The sequence below is a fragment of the Mycteria americana genome, chromosome 7 (assembly GCF_035582795.1).
Source record: "Mycteria americana isolate JAX WOST 10 ecotype Jacksonville Zoo and Gardens chromosome 7, USCA_MyAme_1.0, whole genome shotgun sequence".
Taxonomy (NCBI): Eukaryota; Metazoa; Chordata; class Aves; order Ciconiiformes; family Ciconiidae; genus Mycteria; species Mycteria americana.
Window position 1 is genome coordinate 19,369,455 of NC_134371.1, and position 21,453 is coordinate 19,390,907.

Here is a 21,453-nt window from a genome sequence, read left to right on the forward strand (position 1 = left end):
ACAAGTGGGGTTTGAGGCCTTGTTTTCTATAAGTTATCACAGATTGCTATTTATTGACATATTAAGCATCAAAATTGATGCAGTTTGTGTTCCTTTGGGATATTAGTAGCAAATCGTAATTGTTCAGAAATATTTCAGGCATGTAAATTATGTTAGAATAAGATTTGTTGTGAATAAGCAATGACAGAATGTATTCTTTGGCATTAAAATAACTTCAGAATGTACCCTGACATTTTAACTAGATAGTTTATGAATATAACGGCAGGTGGTCATAGAAACAATACTGGATTAAAGAGAATAGGAAATTTCTGCGAATATTTTAGATGAAGACACTTATTTTTAGACTATTGTTTTACTTTTCTGGTATCATTAGTTAAGGTAAAAACATATTGGTTTCTGAACACTATTCTAATCCTAAACAATGTTTTGAAAGATTTAGCAGGAATCTAAACCAATTTGGCTGTCTTTCAAATAAAAAGGGCTGGAAACCAGAATGGAGTTGAAGAAATAATACATTTACTAGATAGGTACTTTTGAAAGTACTTTAGATACTGTTAAATATTTACCATAATCAAATAGAGTTTACTAGGGACCAACATCACAACCACATAGAGTAGTTTTGACCAATTGTTTTTTGACTATATAGAAGTGTTGGTGAAGCTGCCTGTCCAAGGAAATGAATGACTATAGACTATGAATTGCCTTCATTTTTACAGCTGTAGAAATGATTTTACAATTGGGTAATGTTATTTCTGAGAACTGAGGAAGAAGGATAGACTCTCCATGGAAGAATATCTACCAAAGCTTCCAGCTTTGGTCACAGCAGCAAAGTCTTGGTTATCTCGGGGGTGGGCAGAAGGGAGGAATTCAAGCAGGTGGGTTCAAAATACCTGCTTAGATCTTCTGTTCTGCCAAACAGAAGATCAAAACGTCTTTGGTGGCTTGCCAAAATATCTGCAAGCAACTATTATGTTGAGGATGAGGGTAATCTGACCATTCCACTTAACACGCTACCTCCTTCATGAATTAGAATAACCACACAGTCTAGCATGTTTATTTGGTGGTAGGAGGGATCGTTCTGCAGTAGCACTGTCCCCGTGTTATAAAAGGCTTGGCGTAACACCAGTTCAGCTAGTTGTATGCCACACAGATTCCTGATAATAGGATCATCTCACCCTGTTCTTTTTCCCTCTACTCTGATTGACTTGTATCTCAGAAGTGCCCAAAAAAAAGAAAAAAAAGGAAAAGAAAAAGAGGTTGTCATGCTTTACTGATTAGTTCTGTGGCTTACGGGTGGCTGGGGAGTCTTCAGGCATTTGGAATAAATATTTTATTATAATTTCCTTTAGTATTCAGAAACATTAACTTCTGTGATGTGGAAAAATGCATCTGCAACTATGCTATGCTGAAGACAATTCTAGGATCTCATGATTTGTAATAAAGAACACTGTACAGCATGATATTATAGCCTCTCGGCTGGTCATATACATGCATACACATACTTTTTTTTCCAAGACCTCAAACGGTTCCATAATTCAGATTCTGTGTTTAAAAATTTGGTTTTCCAGTATCACCAGTCCCTTTTCACTAACAGCTTTGCCCTTTACCTTTTGTAAAGTAGCTAAAAGTAATTCTGTGACAGTAGGAAATTCCCAAGCTTCTCCCTTAAATGTCTGGGGACAAGTCAGCCCTTTGTTATTCTCAGATTTCCAAAGCCAGATTTATTATTTCTGAGGAGAGCTGGTACAAAGAATTTCAGAAAGTCTGCCGAACATTAGAAACATGTGATTCAAAACATGAAAGTGATGTTCACCTTCCTATCACGCACATAATCCTGAGTACCTACCACATTTCAATTACACTTTTACAGTCTGTTTGATTTGTAATCAATCTAAAAAGGAAAACACTGGAACAGCTAGCAAGTTTTGATTAGCTACATGCATTTTCTATTCAGATAAAATCATGACATACACATTTACTTTTAAGTTACAAACATCTTTGTCACATTTCTCTTCCTTTCAGAAATACTTAGTATCTGTCTTGAATTTGATTAATGAAAAGCTTTTATAGAGTAGATTTGAGATCTTTAAAAGGTAATCTTTAACAAAAGTTGTCAGATAGTGAAATACTTCATTGCACGTACTGCGCTTTGAGGCCTGTTTTGTCAGTATTTGACTATTGTTGCTTTAATGCTCAGAATCAGAAACGCACTGCATGGGTCGATGGCAGAAGCTGGTTGAGAAGCTTGACTGTGAAGTTTGGCTATAATATAAAGAAGATGCCAAAAATACTTAACAAACTAGTTAAGCCAAGATTAACATCCTCCACATGAAATCACCAGTTTCTTCCTATGTCATGTTCCACTGGTTCTCCTGAAATGCCCACCTGACAGTTTGTGCATAGCAAAAGGATGAGAAGAGCAGTCAGAGAACACAAGTTGTTTGTTAGATACAAGAAACATTTAAAACAGACTTTTAAAAATTACCCAGTGGTTTATGGCATGAAAGCCTAATTTGCAACATTTTTTACTTCATCTTGAAAAATGCTGAGAATTTCCATTTCTAGTTGAAATCTGTGGGAGCTGCTTGCACATTTGTTATGTATTTAATTTGGACCAAATTTCACCAGATTCCAGCTGTGTCACAATGTTTTTTTCCATTATCTTTAAAAGAAGTAAGATCAGATAACATCACACACTTGGAATATTACACTGTGCTGTACTAACAACATAATCTATATTCAAAATAGGCATTGCCATCAAAAGTGCAGTAATAAAAGTTGCTTAATAAATACACAGTCATCAACATTCTTTTTTGAGAGGAAAAACAAGCATTTCCTCTTTGTCCTTCTTTCTACAGCACAAGGACAAGTGCTATTGTACAGTACACCTACATATGCTAAGTGAATAAGGAATTTTTTGTGGGACATCTTTTTAGGAATATTGCTGATTTTATATTGCTTCTTGCTGACTTAGTAGGCTTAAATAGTAGCAAGCCTATTGCTTTGCTGTAGAGGAAATGAAACTGCTGTATTCTGTTGTTTCTGTAATACCTGTGCCTGGATATAGGGAATTCAGTCTGTATCTCTCTAAAATCATCTTCCTGATCAGCACTGCCCACTTAAGTTATGTACATACAGACTAATTAGTTTGAAGAATCCTTCCTTTAACGAGATTTCTTCTCTTTCCTGCAATCAAACCCTCAACAGTACCTTAGTTTCCCACCTAGCTGGCACTCCAGAGCTGAGTATAGACTCCTTGCTTTTAGGGCAGAAAAGCAGTCTTGGCTATCTTTCAGTCCATCTCTGTAAAGTGCAGCCCTCCCTGAATTTAAGGGCCTGTTCCTTAATCTTTCTCGGGTTCAGTCATTTTTCCCCATCAGACCTTATCTGGTCCCTAGTTGTTGACCCAGGGCTTCTTTTTATACCTTCTAAAAATCTTCCAAATCAGGAACTTTTCAAAAATGATTACCAATACCGCATCCTACATATCATTCCAGGCATTTTCTTTCATTGCCTTATGCACGCTACTAGGAAGAGATGTCATGGTTCCTCATGTGCTTTTTCTGTAGTCTCTTCTGACCAAGGTCCAAGCCTGTCCTTTCTAGAAGGTTTCCTTAGTAAGTAGCCATTCTACCAGCATAACAAAGGTCCACCTGGAATTGTCCTAAAGTCATATCAAATCCAGGGATAGGAGGGAAAAAGGCAGGATGCCTATCAGCTGTGTGCAAAAGCCCAGTTTATATTGGGTTGGCTCTCTGTCAGTAAACTACTGAAATATAGTTAACCATCAAAAAAAAACCCCAACCCAATCATCTGTCATTCAGCTCCTGATTACCAACTCTGATTTGATTGTCAGCTCTTTTATGTGAGTATACCCTGCCATAACTATTGAATGTGGAGAAGTTTGTCAGACTTGCACATAAATCCTTGTTATTTTTCCTTTAAGAATTCAATCAGTAAATAAAGGAAGGAAGGAATATTTCTAATTAGATCATATAAAATTTAGTTAGTTTGGTTTACATTTATTCTTCAGTAAAACTTCGCTGTTCTTTTATAATATTTTTAAAACATGATTTGAAAGAAGGCTGATCATTGCTAATGCTTGCAGAGGCTTCTAGATTTGTTTGCTTTTTTTAATTTGGAGCAGAATAAAGGGCATTCACTCTGTGAACATGGAAGGAAAAGGCTTTTTTATTGCATGGTGTACCATACTATGGGTTGTCTTTTCTCTGCTCCTGTTTTTCATTAGTACGTAGCTAAAGACCTGGCCTTTTTGCAGCTGTATCAGTGATAAAAATGAAATGTAGATCAAGAGTAACCAACGTAGCTAAAGACCTGGCCTTTTTGCAGCTGTATCAGTGATAAAAATGAAATGTAGATCAAGAGTAACCAATAGACATTATGAAATGAGCAATCTGAATATAAAGCACTTAAACTTCTACTCTTTTTAGTGCACTGATCTGTAAAACTAGCAACCTGTACCTGTTAGACTGCATAGACACTCAGGTCTGATAATGACAGGAAGTATTAAGTATTTTAAGTTCCCAGTGAAGTCAATAGCAGCCAAGGGAGACTGAAACAAGTCTATGAATACCTTACAAGATCAGCCCCTGGTATTGCCAGTGATTATATTCTGCACATGGGTTTCAAATCCATAACAAAATCAGAAAGACATTTGTTTGAGGTATTTATAGAGCGTCTGTTTGACTAACCATCTGTGCTCTGATTGAAGTATACACATGGTCCAGACTGAATAAAAACCAATTCTATGGATTAAAATAGTAACTTTGACACTGTTACATCTAAAGATTTTACTGCTAGTGACATTGTTGACCTGTTTACATGTAAAGGTAAATTTTCAAACTGTAAAATCTGAAAGGTAGCATCAGGAAAGAGTGTGACTAGTCTGTCTACTTCAAAAAGGCTTTGAAGTTAAGGGATGCTGTTTGAATGCTGCATGCCTTTCAAAACTGCTGCTTGCTTAGGGTCTGGATTAAGCTAGCTGCCTTTCTCAGTTTCTGAGTAGCTTTCAGGTTTATTTGTGAGTATAAAGGTAAGAATATGCTAAAGTATTTTGCCATGCTTTCACTTGTCTCATATTTCTATTTCAAAATGAGATTCATTCCTTTTTTTGTTGTTCATGGTGTTCAGTACAAATATTAGCAAAATATTAGAAATGTAGCCAACTATAGCTTGGAGTTAATTGCACTGAGAAACCTCACTGTGTTCGTTCAGTTCGTTTCCTTCATCAAGATTATCTTTTTCATGGATCAGTATGTTTTGTATGTTCAAAATGCTGAGATTAGGAATCCTAATGAAAAGATGAAAAGCACTAAGCTATAATGGGATTGGTTCAAAAAGATATATAATGGTCACTTATTTATTGAAATTGCTCCTTAGGAACGATTATTGAACAACAAGTTTTTGGAAGCTGTTTATGTTCAAGATGGTAGGAAATTGAAGTTTCTGATATTGTTTCCCAAGATTAATTTTCTGTAGTGATAACCTGGGGAATTCTTTAAATTACCTCTTAGTTGATGTAGCACCATCTGCCACATCTGCAAAGAAGATCATTATTTTTAGGAGCAGCCGTGTTTTTTTTATTAAGTCTTGAGTAATCAAGGTTGGTATTTTTGAATTATTCAATGTAGGAAAATAGAAGCAATTGTTTTGCATTTTGGTCAATAACAAAGGATGTATTGTTATTACAGTTAGTGCCATAAACCTTATAGCTATTTACTACAGTCCTCTAATTTCCAAGCAATCTGTTTGCATTCTTCGTGAGAGCATTTAGCTTTGTAGGAAAAAAGTATCAGTATTCATGAATCAGGCAGACAGCACCTGGTGGCAAATAAGTGACTGTGGAGATTCTTCTGTTAATGGAAATATTAAAGTGAAAATGGTGTACTTCTTAACACTGGGTCATAGGTCCAGGTTCCCAGCTTCAGTTTCAAAAGCTGAATTGTAAATTAGGATCTCTCCCACCAAAGGAAAAATCCCCAAATGAGCAATCCTTTAACAGAGATTCCTTGTTATGCCTGTAGCCTTCCGTGATAGCTTTAAATCAGATGGGCACATCGAAGTCAGATGAGCATTCTCCATCACATAATAAACAAGGAGAGCCAAGCAAAGGTGAGAATTAGGACCTGAAACCTTCAACAGCTTGCTTTATCTTGTAGCAAAAAAGCTCCAATCTGTGCCAGATGCCTTGAAAGACTAGTGCTTTGTGTAAACTCTTAATGTGAAGCAACAAGTGTAATACATGAATGCAGAGCTATTAGCTGATGATGAGATGGCTACATCTCTGCAGCAGTTTCTTTCAGCTTCCTGCTGTGGAGGAACTAATGAGAGCAGGCAGCTTCTCTAAGACAGAATAGTTTTTCCCTGGGGAGTTAATGAAAAGTAGGTTTATCTTACTGACTTTGCTACGGAGTGAAGGTGGCAGAGCAGTATGGCCTCAGGGGGGTCTCTTAAGAAATCACATACGTGTTGAAAATTAAAGCTTAGAAAGGGTGCCCACAGGATAACGAAAGAGAAGAGGAAACTTTGATCTGAGAGATGAGATAATTGAAAAGAGATGTTGAAAAGCCAAACCTGTGTTCTATGTTGAAAGAAAGATCTGTGAATCTGAAGGTATCTAAAGAGTACCTCATACGCTGCACCTCCTAGAGTTGTGGAAGACTCAGGTTTGCAACATTGGATGCCCAACCTGAAGAAGCTCAGCTAGGTGCTCATTTTTCCATCGGTTAGTATGTACTGCTACATATTTACTTTGTGTGATACCTAGAGGTGTTCATGTAGCTGACCATCAATGGTGGCCAGGGGGTGGCGGTATGTGTTTCTCTGTACTTCTTTTAGAAATTGCGTACCTATAAACTCACAGAGGAAAAGGCTGTGGAGTCTAAAACTGTTTCCTAATAATTTCTCTCATAATTTAGCATTTCTTTGTTAAAATTATTCTGCTTTTCAGTGACTGTGAACACTGCCTGCATGAACCTGTTTGCAAACAGTGGGCTCCTGGAGTTCATATCACTAGCACAATGCTAGAGTTGAACTGCAATGCAGCATGAGAATAAGAGTTCTGCTCTACAGTTATAGCACAGGAAACATGAACCCTAAGACAAAAAAGAAGCTCTTGAAAGTGTTACAGATACTCGTAAATGAGTTGTCCCTTGTCCTGTGAAACACAGTTACTGATTTTACCTGTGCTCTGAGTAATCAGCTGGACGTGAAATACAGCTCTGAGGACTGGGATAGCTGACAAGAGAATTTAGGTTTACCAGATTTCAGTAACACCAAAGACAGTTGTTGTTGCCTGTCTGAACTTCAGTCTGAGATGAAGCCTTTTCTCATTCAAAACATTTAATGGCATTCTACATTTATTTCACTCATCATGTACTTTTAACAAGCTTTTCTATATTTACAAATGAAAAATGGGTTTATTTTGGAAAGAACACAGATTTTAAAGGATTAATAAGATTTTACAGATCTTTTTGCTTTCCACATGACTAGGAAGACAGCTTACTTCTGTATGGAACATGTAATGTGCTACCCCTTACTGGATTATCATCCAGACATAGCACATATTTGTTAATACTCCAGAACATGACTCCTCAACTATATTTTCCAGCTATGCTTTAATGTACTATTCTATTTGTACTGTTTAATTAAGGTCCAAAAAGGCCTTCAGTTAGTGGCCATGCTATCATCTTAGTTGCTTTTAGACTCGGCAACGCTTTTTGCACTAGAAGTTCAGTTCCCTGCACACAGTGTAACTGAAAGCAAATAGTCATTATTAGCATATCAACTTCCTGTAGGGCAAAGCAGTGGCAAAGCCACTCAGTCTTCCTCTCAGTGAAGAGCAGGAGAAAACAATGGGCCTTATACTTCAACCTGCAGGTCAGACTCGATTTGTAATTTACTATTAGATTGCACAAGTGATGCATCTTATAAAAAGAGGCAGTGTGCAGCTTCTGCTGGGAGTACTGAGTTGTACCTAGTACAGAGGCTGCATCTAAATGTGGACTTATCAAGAAGGGTACTTAACTTACACAATATTTGACCCTCTGAATATGAGGTTCTTATTTTTAATGAAGATATAAAGCCAGAATAACTTCATGTGTTTAATGTCCCTCATTCTTTTAAAGAACTCTGTATAAGGCCTATAAAATGCTATTTTGCTTTGTCAAATGCCAGAGAAATTACTGCCCAGAAGTGTTACTGTTTATCTATATAATCTGAGCAATGGAACAGAATTTTGTTAACAGACAGAAGTCTCCCTTCTAGATACAAATGATGCTGGTATCTTAGAGGGTATTAAGTGGTATCACACTTCTCAAGTGAAGTCAGTTAACCTTCTGGTCTCACTTATGCATCTGTATTCAGTTGTCCCATGCAATTCATGAAGCTTCCCCCCAGTTAGCAATTAATAAGTGCTAAGTTAGTTTTATATTTTTCATTCACTCTTCTAATTCCAGCACATATAGATACTTTTTTTTTTTTAATAATTATGGAATAGCACCACACACATCAGCAAAATTCTTACTGACAAAGTTACTTATCAATGGGAGTGGATATATTCATAACTGATCCTGAGCAGTATCAAGTGAAATATACATACATGAATCTTTGAGAGAAAGGTAGCCTTATTGATGTTTGACTGTAGATTTGGGCAAAAAGTGAAAGTAGCCTCCTCTTAACATATTGGCTTAAGCTCCAGTGAAGGTGACTTATGAAAATGCGTTTTAGTTTTTAATTGAGCATACCAGGAAATTGCACATGGTCTGTTATCCCGTTGGAACTGATGAAAGTTTATTAGTTAAGCCATGGTAACCTGGTCGCTTGTTATGGTCTATCACAATGTGTTCCATGTCTTCTCATAGATGACTTGCAACAAATTAAAAGCACTCTAGAGACCCAGTTTGGGAAGCAGAACTTGATTGTGTAGGATACTCTTTCCCTAGTACGTTTCTGGAGAAATAGCCCTTTAGCACTGTGTGGTCTTTAATTGCAATCACATCATGTCCAGAGAAAGGAGCATCACTAAGCTTGCGACAATTTGATTATTATATGGTGGGAGATCTTACAAGACTGGCCTGAACTATTCCAAAAGAAAAGTGTGAGGAGTGGTACCAGCTGTGCATGCAAATAACTTGGCCGGGGGAGCTTGTTTTTATGGTTTTGTATTTCACATCTGCACAGTCCCAAAGTAAATATAGTTCTGTTGTGTACAACTGACTCGCAAAACAGAGTATGTGCATGACTTACCTTTGCTCTAAACCTACAATGTATCAAGCTATTCCATCTAGATTACAGAATTCAACCACTCCTGTTGTGTTTTTTACATTTTAATAGCTACCTCTTTACTTCTATCCAGGCAGGTAAAAATGCAGCAAACGTTTCTTTTGCCTACCAAGCTGAATTAATGCAGCAGGTATTTCATTTGCTGCTTCAAGCTGCCTGCTTATGAAAACTACCTAGTACCACTTTTTACAGTGTCATTCAAGACAGGCAGATGTGATTATAGGCAGCTATATGCTATCCTCTAGTCTTCAAAAGACATTGGTCTGCTATTTTATATCCAAAGTATGTAGCTCAGGAGAGTCTTCCAAAAAGGGAAAATTAATAAATAGACTAGTAACGTCAGCAAGGAGAGTATAGACAGCTTCTTGTAATCTAAGTTACATCTCTTTACTGAACTGTATTTTGGTATCATTTGAGTTATCTATGTAGCTGAGTCACCGGAAAGGTTTTTGGGGGTTTGTTTCTTTTTTGTTCTTCAGCAACTTTGAATCTCCACTGATGCATGAAGTCCCAGAGCACCAAGGCAGCAGCACAGACAGTTCGGCAAGCAGTTTGGGAAGCTCTGTCACAGCATGTAAGAAGGTAACTTCTAAGTTTGTTATATTCAAAGGCAGATACATCCCAGGTTATAGCTTTGCTTTTTAGCTTTGCCTTTATTGGCGAATACAAAATTTAACTGATTCCTAAAAAAGAAAAGGACTGATACAGAAAAATAAATTCTGGGTGCTGTTATGGTATCTTCCAGGAATTTTGTCTTCCTGGTCTATACTTGTCTGGTCCCAAAATATATTATACATATATGGGAGATAAACTCCCCCTGAACATTTCTATTTTTCCTTATTATCTGACAGGAAGAAATAAAAGCAGTGCATAGTGTGAATAGCTTCAGAACTGCTCTTCAATAGGTGGCAAGTTTCTGGGACCCAGCCTGAGGGTCCAGAGCTTTGCTTCTCTCAGGCCAATACAATGGAGGGTCCTTCATGAAACAGCTTTTCTGCCTTCCCTAGTATCTAACTGTCTAACTGGAAGGGTTTCAGCAACCCAGGAGGTAGTATAGATTTGACTGTTGCTGTTTCTGTTGCCTCAGAATGGGGGGGGGGGGAGGGTAGGAAGTAGTGCCTGTGTGTATATCATTAGGAGTCAGATATTCAGATATGACTGACATTATTTTATGCATGTACATAATTTCAGTACAACTGAGAATACACAGGTGAAGACCATGGATGCTTCCTTTTATTCCTCCTCCCCAGGGTCAGGTTATGGTAGTACAGTCCAAGGGAAGGGGGCACTACCAAAGACCTATGGAGGAAGACAGGCCATCTTTCATCTCTCACTTTGCACTAACCCTCGGAGCTCTACTGTCTCCCACAGGCATAATTCTAGAGCTGATAAGAAAGCATTTGTTCTAACACAGGAATGTTATAAAACTTCACAGTTCATTCAGTTTTCCCATAATTCTTACTTTTTTTTCTTTTCCTTCCACTAGTAATAATGCTGCTTTCCTTTTTTTCTTTTTTTTCAAAATAACAACAATACGTATTTATATATGTAAGGAGAGAGAGAGAAAGATAAAACATGTAGAAGATAAATATTTATTTTCCTCATCCTGAAAACCACACTGTGGGTGTGGGGGGTGAATATTGTCTGTCTACAGAAATTTTTTTAAATGTAAAATCATTGATATAAGAAAGAACTCAACAGACTGATGTGTATGCTGGGACTGGGCTGCTTCAGCTCACCCCAACATGGCTAAAAGACAAAGTGTCAATATTTCATTTGATCAAAGGGTTTGTTTATTTGCAAAATACCTGATTTTTAAAAAATGCTGCTGACTGGAATCTTCATATAGGCAGAAATAGGCAGAAAATCCATTGTGTGGGAAAACATCTTAAATTTTCATTTAATCTCAGAGTTGTCTATTTTATGTAAGACTGAAGGACAGTGGCACAGCACTGAAAAGTGCCACCACTGTGTTTATAAATGCGCCCAGCTTGGTCACCTTCAGAAGCACCACTCTTTTAAAGGCTAGCCTTTACGACATGATTTAGAGCTGCTTCACCTGTCTGATCCCTTACATTTGAACTTTTCATTGTAAAATAAGTCAATTTTGATTGTCGGCACACAAAAAGAAGTGATTCACTTCTGCCAACACTTCTGACAAAGAGCAGGATATTTTGGGCTTCTTTACAGCATTGTCACTGAATGTGTTACCATTCTTTTTTTGTGTGGAAAAGGATAAAGAATTACCAAAAATAGGCCATTACCTTCTCTTTTAGCCTCTGTTAGTTACAGTGTTTTTTAAGTCAGGTGTATAATTGGTGGTGGAGTGAAACACTATGGGTTCCTGCTGCAAGGGAACAGTTTAAACAGTTGACTTACAGGTTTGAGTAATTGTATTTGGCATGAATGGCTCCTGTCAGGAACCATATGAGATGTGGCCTGTTACTACATAGACGAATCTGAACAAATGCAGAAGATGTGCCCCTTGATATCTCATCTTATTCTGTATGTCCCACTTTCATCTCTTTTTTGATGAGTAGTAATTAACCAAAGCAATTAAGATGATCAGCCACGAAGACGCAGATGTTTCATTTGTGGAGCAGAGCCTTTTTAATGTTGTCTCGGTTATAGATATTTACTGTAGTTTAATGTCTTGTGATCTAAATCAGGGAGCAGGAAGCTGTTACACTAAACTCGTATGCAATATTTTCCTCTGGGAAAGAGTGACTTTTCTAATCCACACTCTGCTAGAGGCTGATTTAGTTCATTGATTCACAACACACTGAGTAATGCTGACGGCTGAGTCTCTAGATGAGAGTGGAAAACTTTTTTTTAGAACCATGAATTACTGCTGATTTCACATTTAGTGCATGATGCAAATTCATTCTGAATTATTTTGAGTGTGATGATCCTGCTCTGAACCACATATACAGCAGTATAGTGTGTGCAGCTGTTACACATAAGTATGGTCAATGAATCAAGTTCTGCTTTCAATTGTACCATTGCAAATCAGAAGAAACCTTGCTGAATTCAGCAAAATTGCTAACAATGTATGTCAGCGGGATTGGCCCAGAACTTGTCTCAATTAGATAAGAATGAAGAGAAGTACAAGATAGGAGGAGGGAATTTTGGCAAGTGATACTGTTTGCCTTAGAAGTGCAGGCTATATAAAAGAAGGATGCTGACTGACAGCTGAAGTAGTACAGGTTTAGGTTTCTTATCCTTTGGTACATACCAGCTCAGTATATTTTGAAAATATGTGTAAATGCAAAAATGGCAATCAGAATGTACTGGTAGAGTTACATCTCTGAGGAATACCAGTTCTCACATTGCATTTGATTAATTCATTACCCCTGTTAATTTAGGCCAGCTCCTTCAAGCTTATACACTTTTGATCATTGCAGTCATACATTATTTTACTATAAGGACTTCAGTATATTCCTTTAAAAGCATGAATATCCCAGCAAGTTTTAATACATATGCAAACTCCCACTTTATATAAACACATGCACCTAGTTAACAGGGAGAATTGCCTTACAATAGCAAGATGCTGTAAGAAGTATTACATTCATTCTTACTGTATGTTTGTCTTTGACAGTGATAATATTGTTGTCTGTTACCAAAGAAATATGCCCAAAAGCTCACATAGCTTCTAGATATGCAGTTTTGCATAGCAGGTATGCGTAACCCTACTGTGATAAGCATTGTGGGGTGGCCCAAATTATCCTTTCTCCAAAGTAGTAATGGGCAGGTTCGGAGCAATAACATGGCTGTAATGGTCCTAATGCAGAAATTTGCATTTCATAAGGTAGTGTTTAAACTCATCCAAAGTTTACCCCTCATTCCTGCCACTGGTTACTCAAATGTCACTTTCTGTCTCCTGAACACCATTCAAATATGTGTAAAACCAGACCATACGCAAGGAGGCCTCTCCCACATATTCCTGCATGCCTCCCTTTCCCACAGCACTGTCTTTTCTGAGTAATTTCAAGAGGCTTTCCAGATGACTTTGGGTCAATGTGTATTCCTTAGATTGCTGACCTCCGCCAGCTTCTGCTGCGTGGACTCAAGTGTATCTGGTTTTGTTTTTCTCACCTGTCTTCTTCAAATGCAAATTGCTGCAAATTATTTTCGCCAACCTCCAGTAGTAAAAATGTTATGTCTATTGCACCCTTCTTCACACTTCTGGCTGCACTCTCAAGTGCATGTGCAGAACTACTTATGCACACATGAGAGCAGAATCTGGCCCAGGGAAAACATCATCCTACTAATGTTGTTCATCTTCTTGAGATTACTTAAAAGTCACATGCTGTCCAAAACTTCCTTGTAATAATTTCTACCCTTGACTTCAAAGTCTATTATGAGAAGCTGCATACAAAAATTAAATGTACTATAAAGCCTTGCAACTTATAAACCACCCTGGAGTGACCCAAGCTTGGCAACTATGACCTGACCTGACTGAAACATTTGTTCAGGAGAGTTGTTTCTTCTGCTGGTGCTTTACCAGTATTTGCTTCCTGACAAAAACATCCTCTGAAAGAAACATAGAGCTACCAAGGGTCATTTAACATCCCACAGAAGGAAAACTAGGTGAAGTTTGGACTGCCCAGCTCATTTCATGTGTTTATCATCTACAATATATATCTGCTATGATCTAGCTGTTCTGAAATGTTGGGTGTGCACACCAAGTCCTCATGAGACAAAGAGTAGTACCAAGGATTTCTGAAGCTTGTTTCTGCATGATAATTTCTGTCTATTCCAGTTTCTCAGAAACTGTGAGATTTGGGAAAGAAAGATCTAAAGTGATTAAGGCTGAAGACAAAGACACTGTGATTTTTAAGGAAATGAAACAAGACTGCTTGTTACAGCAAAAGCTATTTGAGCTAAAGAGAACTGTTTCCTATGTATGCAAAATTATGTCTTAACAGGTAATTAGAACTTCACCCTTGAGGATGAGAAGATCCAGAATCAGATGAAATCTGAAATCATATATATATGTAGATATATATGTGTATGTGTGCATGTATGTAAATGTTCAATTCTTTATGTCTTCATAAAAGCCTTGGAGGATGGTAATTTTGGAAAAGAAGAAAAAATTGCTTAATTCTAGATTTTATCAACCAGTTTAAAATGGTTCAGTATTTCCACATTTGAAAACATTTCTTAAAAAAAAAAAAAAAGAACAGTTTATAACACTAACAGGAAATTGTTTCTTTGGGATATGAAATATATTATTTTCCCCATTTAGTATTAGTGTTAGTTATGGTGACAGGAATCTTTTTGCACTGAGGCAGGAGGTTATAAAATTTATTGAGTGCAGAGTCATTCAACTAGTAAACAAGATTAGCTAGCAGCCCCCAAGAAGAGACTGGTGTTGATGTGAAGCATTCATGAGCCTTTGTCATTCTCAGAACAAAGTCTTTGGGCACAGTGCTTTTTCTGAGTATTTTGTTAACCCTAAATTTGTATTCAGAAGCTCTTTAGAAGAAAACCCATAGCAGGGCTGGAGTACTGAGAAACAACCACCACAAAGGTGCAAAGCCTTTGTGGAAGGCACCGAAGAAGGGCACTGAAGCAGGCCAAACTTATGGACTGTGGTGATCCCCATTACCTTCTCATCCATCTTCTCCTGACTTTTATTCAGAAATCAATATAGAATAATACAGGGAGTGCAGTATTAACTATCTAACTGGCTTTCTGCCAGAAAGATAAAAATTAGAGTGGGTGTTAGTCTGTGGGTGGTAATAAGCTTACTTCTGGATTGCCCCTGAGTATTAGAAAATTGTGTCAACTGGCCAAATCAGCTTTCCACAGTCATTCATCTTCCCTGAGAAATGAAGAGGCCTCACAAGTTCTTCTCACTTCTCTTCCTAAGGAAGGGATCTAGGCTTATGGATCAAGTGTTCCTGAAGTAGGACGAAGGTATGTTAATGCGAAACATGCAGTAAGGTAAAGGAAAGTACTGTGGATAGATTTTTTTTTGCCAGTAGAACAACAAATTTATATTTTAAAATATCATTATTAAAATAAAAGGCTAAAGAGCTAGAATACAGCCTATTTCCATGTAATGCAAGAATTGCAAGAAGTACAAATAAAATATACATCCATTTCACAAACATACTTCTTAACATTGCTGCCTGGGGAAGACGATAAGCCATATAAAATGTTCTATAAGTAGCATCATTGTTGCAGCTATTCTTTTCCTGCTGTTACCTAGCTGTTTTAAAATACTAAGGGTCCCTCTTTTTCATGGAAGAATATTAGTGCAGAGGCAGCAAGTAAGGAAATCAGTTTGATCTAAGGATCAGACTTGCAAAACTGGCTTTGCCTGTTTATAGTCTACAGATATCTGTAGCCCCATTTTGGTTTTGTTTGAGCAAAGCTTGTGGCATAAGCTGTAGGACTGAGTCAACCCAGAGAGATTAAACGCAAAGTTTTGGTCTCAGGGTACTGACTGAGCTCAGTACTCATTACAGCAGGTCTTAAGTACTTTAGCTTCTCAGAAAGCAGAAAAATGTGTTTAAGAAGAAAGTCTGTAGGCTAGGCAGTCCCAGAAATGAGGCTGCTGGCAGAATGAATAGTACTGATCTGTTGTGGCGAGAGATACAGTAAATCATAAAGGCTGCAAGTTTGTGCACTCTGGTATGATTAAATAGTTTTCCCAACATCTATGTTTATCACTTTATCACAAAACAAAACTCCTAACAATATTTTCCAATAAAACTGTTGGGTTTAGGCATCTCCTTCAAGTATCTCCAAGGACTTTCAGTTCTGAAAGAAAATAGGCTAATACTTTAGGGGATATATAAATCACCTGATTTAAGGTGCGTTAACCGGACAGGTCCAAAAGGAATAGTGGTCCCAGTCTCGCCCCCCCAAAATTTTGTAGGCAAGATTTCCTTTGAGTTACAACAATAGAGTTCAGGCCCCCAAAGCACAGTAGGACTGAGTACATTTTTTAATTATTTTAACTATTTTTAACTATTTTAACAGATTCTCTGCAGTAACAGTCTGCTAGAATCAACAGACTACTGGCTGCAGAATCAGAGGACACCATGCCAAATTGGCTTTCTGGAAGACAAGTCAGAAAGCAACTGTGCCTCAGTAAGTACTCACTGTAACCTCCTCTGGGGAAAAGTCCATTGAGAGTTATTTGGGTAGGGTGTGGGGCCAACCACAGTACATGTTAAATTAAAAAAAGTCAATAACTAACTGACAGTGAAATTATAGCAATCTATCTGTAGTTTCTGTAATTTCCAGCTTTCTGTTAAAAGCAAACATACAAAGCAAAAACGCATACAGATTTTTATACAGAGCACATTAATAAAGATTACTGCAGAGGTTTCCCCACATTTGGCCTTCAGACTTTGTGGCCCTCTGTATTTTTTTATGTTCATAGTCTGCAACTGACAAGAGAGAAAAATAAGCCAAAGAGAAAATTATTCCAAAACGTAAGTTGTTAAGCGGCAGGTTGGAAAGAGCAGATGTTTAAAAGGCTGCTCAATGTTCTTGAAGGCATAGAGATACAATTAAAAAGAAAACTCTTTCCATATTAGATGAGAAGCTGCTAAAGGACTCAAACAGAATTATTTTACATTTGAAATGAAATTTAAATCTCACTATTGTGGGTTATAATGCAATTAAAAACATCTTTTGGTTAAGAGCATACATGAAGAAATAGGAGTTATTATGTTGCTTTACCCACTATCTACATAAAACTGGATGGAAGTACATTGCTATGATTGTAATAGTGTTTTATTTGATGAAGGACTTGGGAGAGCAGATCCTTACTTGGAATCCCATTTGATTGCTACTCCCTGGCCCCAGTGAGCCAACAAGGGCTTTAGAAAAGAGCAGTTTTATCTCAGGCGAAAGGTTTCCAGCACTGCTTGTGCTGCACATAACCTAAAGACCAGCTGAGGGCTCTTATGGAGTCTGCTGGGATTCCCTCAAGGACGTGGACATTTCAGGTCTAGCTGATGAACCCAGGCGCCTGCTATCAAGAAACTGAATCTCCATCCCATAGTGGTGATGACTGGAGGCTGTGTGTCTTGCCTGGGGGTGATGCAGCATGCTTGAGAACAGCAGAAGTGATACAACAGTATAATTGCAGCAGTTAAAAGTTAGGAATATGGTCAAAGGTTATAGGGCTCAATTCACTGTCATGCTGTCCGCTGGATTATCAGTTTCCACAAGGCAGAGTGAGCAAAATACACAACCTCATCAGAGTGTGCTAGTAAGCAACCATATAAAGTATAAGGTGAGAAACTAAACAGACTCCTGTGCCTATTTTGGATGACGCTGGGTGGAACAAGGAAGGGGATAGTAAGGAGTAATGTTTAGTGATACTAATTTCCTAGATTCACAAAACTAGACAGACAGCAGTTTCCTGTTCTTTGAGCATTCTGCATGTATTCTCCCAAGCAAAAGGGTTGCAGTATTAGGAAGTACATTGTTCAATTGCAGCTGAAATGCTGTCACTTGAACAGTATCCTGAATACATTCTTAGCCAGAACAGGGTCATCAGGCAGGTAATCAGTGGTATCCTTGTTGTTTGATATAGGAAAGGATTGCTTTTAATGCAAAAAACATTGACCACAGTCACTTGGTTTTACTATTTGGTATTTCCTATCCCAAAAAAAGGCTTATTTTCTCAGACGAAATGATAACTCCAAATAATAATATGAAAATTAATTATGACTTGCTTTTTGATATGTTGAGCTTTGACTTTATTCTTCATGTTTCTTTGAATCTTATAGGAAATTATATCTGTCTCTGATAGGATGGAGCTACCAAGGAAAGACAGCTTGTTAAAGCAAGACTATACTCAGATTTGATTTAAAAATACCCAGTATAGCTGCTTGATACACACTTTTCCTCTTGAAAGCACAGATCAGGTTTTATCTAGGCCTGGTCAGTCGCCTTGTAGGGAAAATAAGCATTACTCTTACCACTCTGCAGATGTGAGACAAGAGGCGGAAGTACTGAAATGACTTTTCATTACAGTGCAAAAAGGAGATACTGAGATAAGGGGTTTCAGCAAGTCACAGACCCAAATCTCACATGTGATGAATGCCCACAATTTTCCCTGGCAAAGTCATGCAAGGTGATAATTTTCTTATAATCCCCTCTTTGTCAAAGAAAAGACAAGACAAAGCTCTTTCCTAAGAAAACAGCTTGTGTTACTACAGTGTGATGGTGTAGTTCTGCTTGTAGGCAGAGGGTGGGCAAAGGTGCTCCATGAGGCTTCCAGGATACGGAACTGCCCCACAGTTCCTAAAGCCATCCTAAACTACAAGACCCTGACTGACTCCTTTCTTACATGAGAGGAATATTAGGATATGTTTTGAAACAAGGTCTGCCAAGTCATCTTCTCCCATCGCCTACTCCTTGCATAGTGTGCATATAGGACAGTCAGCTTTCCCTGTATGGCTTTCTGAATACAGTGCCAACTCTACACACACAGAAAATTTCGAAATTTTCAAAGCAAAATTTTAGTACCTAGTTGATTCTGCAATTTATAATTATCACTGTAGAAGAAAAGAGATTACATTGAAAGAATTTTGTATTAATGAGATTGAAGTGGAATGCACAATAATATATTGAGTGAAATTAAAATATCATATATAGAGACCATTAATTTAGAAGCTAAAAAATTAAATATTATTTTGGAACATCACTGTTTACATCAAGAGAAAAGGTATTTGGTGGCCTGGAAGCTTAGTTCTTGATCTGTCCCTGGAAGTTATGCTTTTGAGTTACTTTTTAAAAGTTACTCATAAACTGTTATGAGCAGAACTGACATTTTGTTCATATTCCTGGTTAATTTATTCTGAGTGGTAGTATAGTACAGAATTTTAATTTGGGTGCCTAAAAAGCTGCACAACTAATGTAAATACAAATAGTAAACTAGAAAACTTTGACATTACTCATCAAACGTGAGATGTAGATCAGCGTGTAAGCACTTCCCCCCCCCCCCCCCCCCGAATTGCTCTACCCACCTTATATACATAGGTGGTTCATTTGGCTGTGCACAGTACATGAGCAAACCAGGGAACAGGGAATACTTAACCACTGTGCAAGGCTTAAACATTAGTTCAGTATCATACTTGGAACCTGCAAAGCATTTCATTGAGTCCTTTCCAATGACCGACACTAAACAAGCAGAAGCTGCAGGAATGAGGAAGGAAGAAGGGTATGAACATGGAATAGTTTCCCCAGTTTCTCAATTAGCAAGCAAACCAGACTGCCCGTAGCAGAAAATATGTTCTATCTTCTCTTTCATGTAGAAGCTTTTATAAATTGCTGTTGCCAATGGTGCCAGAGATGTTTTAATCAAACTGCCTCTGAAAGTTGTCATTAGGTTTGCAGAAGGAAAAAAGAAATCTCAAATGTTCTATATCATTAACGGTTGCTTTTCCCAAAGATAGCTGGTAATACATTTAGCTATAGTGTTCAGTTTTCATTTGGAAGAGTTCATGTTTAGTTATAAGGGGTCTAATCTTACTGTAACTAAAAATGCAACAAGACCATATGAACGTAGCTTTCATAAATGTTATATTCATTATGTCCCATTACAGATTAGCACAGTTAGTACAAGTAAAAATAGACTCATGGCTGTCCTACATATGCTCACCAAGTATACTAACATTGATTTATTAAAACACTAAACATTTCACTCAGTTATAGCAGACTACTTTTTCAAAGAGAGAATTTTTTTTAAGCAGAACAGGTATTTTGGTACATGTAATAGTCCATTCATTTCCAAACCGGTTAATGAAAATGTAGCCATTATGATATGAAAATAATAAATTGTGTTAGAGGAACGGTATTTCATATTTGCTTAAGTTGGAAATCTCCTGAGCTCTGAAAATTGTTATTTCAAATTCTGGTAGCCCACCATAATAGAAGAAATGTTAGTGTGTTCATATTTAATCCAATGTTTCTGGTCTTCTGCAAAGATCGAACAATAGAAATCATACAGAGAAATAATAGCGAGATGTGGTGTCTGTTCTCCATTTTTATGCCAACTTAGCGGTAAGTTGGTGAGCTGTCTATGAAAAGAAGTGTTATATGTATAATGAATGAGCATGATGTGAACAGAGTTTGAAAGATTGTCTTGTCCTAACTTTCCTTTTCTACTTTCTGTACATACTATTTTTGTCCAATTCTGTGTTTACATTTAGGAAATCAGATTAGATACACTGGGATTGAGTCCAGGGGAACAGGGCTAACTGTCTTATGTTATTAGGGCTTTCTAGGGAGACTTCCTGCAGAGGCTAGGCAGGAAGGGGCAGCTGAAACAGATTTCTGTGTTCTTGAAGTGAAGGCACAGTGGGAGAGAGTGAAGGTAAATCCTAGGTAGTAGCACTGTTTGTTTTCATTTCTGTATTGGAATAAAACATCCTACCAGCTCTCTTTAAAACATCCCTGGGTTGAAGTGTGCTACCCTCCTTATTTCAGAAGACCCTATCTGATTTTGCCATGCTGTCTGCTTAAAAAGGTTAAACTCCCTCAAAGAACTTCTTTGTCTACACTGATGTTTTGAGTGTTTTTTTTCCTCTTCAGAGACTGACTAATTGCTAAACATTATATTAAACTTAGTTAAATTAACAATGATACTCTTTAGCAGCAGTTTACTGCTGCAGATTAGAATACATAGTTTCATGCTAATATCATAATTAGATAGTATAAATTTTAAAGGTCATTTAATTATAGAAGTCTTGTTTCTTTTGTTTCCACTGAATGATAACTTCATCAAAATCCACCTAATAGAACAAAATACATGCATTCATGAGACATAATCATTCATAAGCTGCACATAGTGACTTATAAATCTAATTAAAATATCTGTAATGTGACATTCTTATTACCCCAAGGAGAGACCTTATCAAATAAATGTAGTTTCACATGAATATATATACCTTTGTCCACTCCATTATTGCCAACTATCTTTCTCTGGACCTACATCAAATGTTCCCTGCTTTGGACGCACTTTTAAGCAAACCTCATTTGAAAAGAAAAAAACTGATAGATACTTTGTCCCTACTTTCGCTCCAAAGATCTAGATTATTTAATTACCAGTGCTGAACATTTGTGGTTGGCTTATGTTAGCAGAAGTTGAAGAAAGTGGAAGAGTCTTAATCTTGC

The 21,453-nt window shown here is 37.4% G+C and overlaps 1 protein-coding gene across 1 annotated transcript in view; it reads left to right on the forward strand.

Annotated features, from left to right (window-relative positions):
• SPHKAP (SPHK1 interactor, AKAP domain containing) overlaps nucleotides 1-21,453 on the forward strand; it is a 74,195-nt gene that overhangs the window by 10,161 nt on the left and 42,581 nt on the right. The window contains 2 exon segments of the mRNA XM_075509104.1: nucleotides 9,783-9,885; nucleotides 16,297-16,407. Of these exon segments, the coding sequence (XP_075365219.1) occupies nucleotides 9,802-9,885; nucleotides 16,297-16,407 (195 nt within the window). The 5' untranslated portion in view covers nucleotides 9,783-9,801.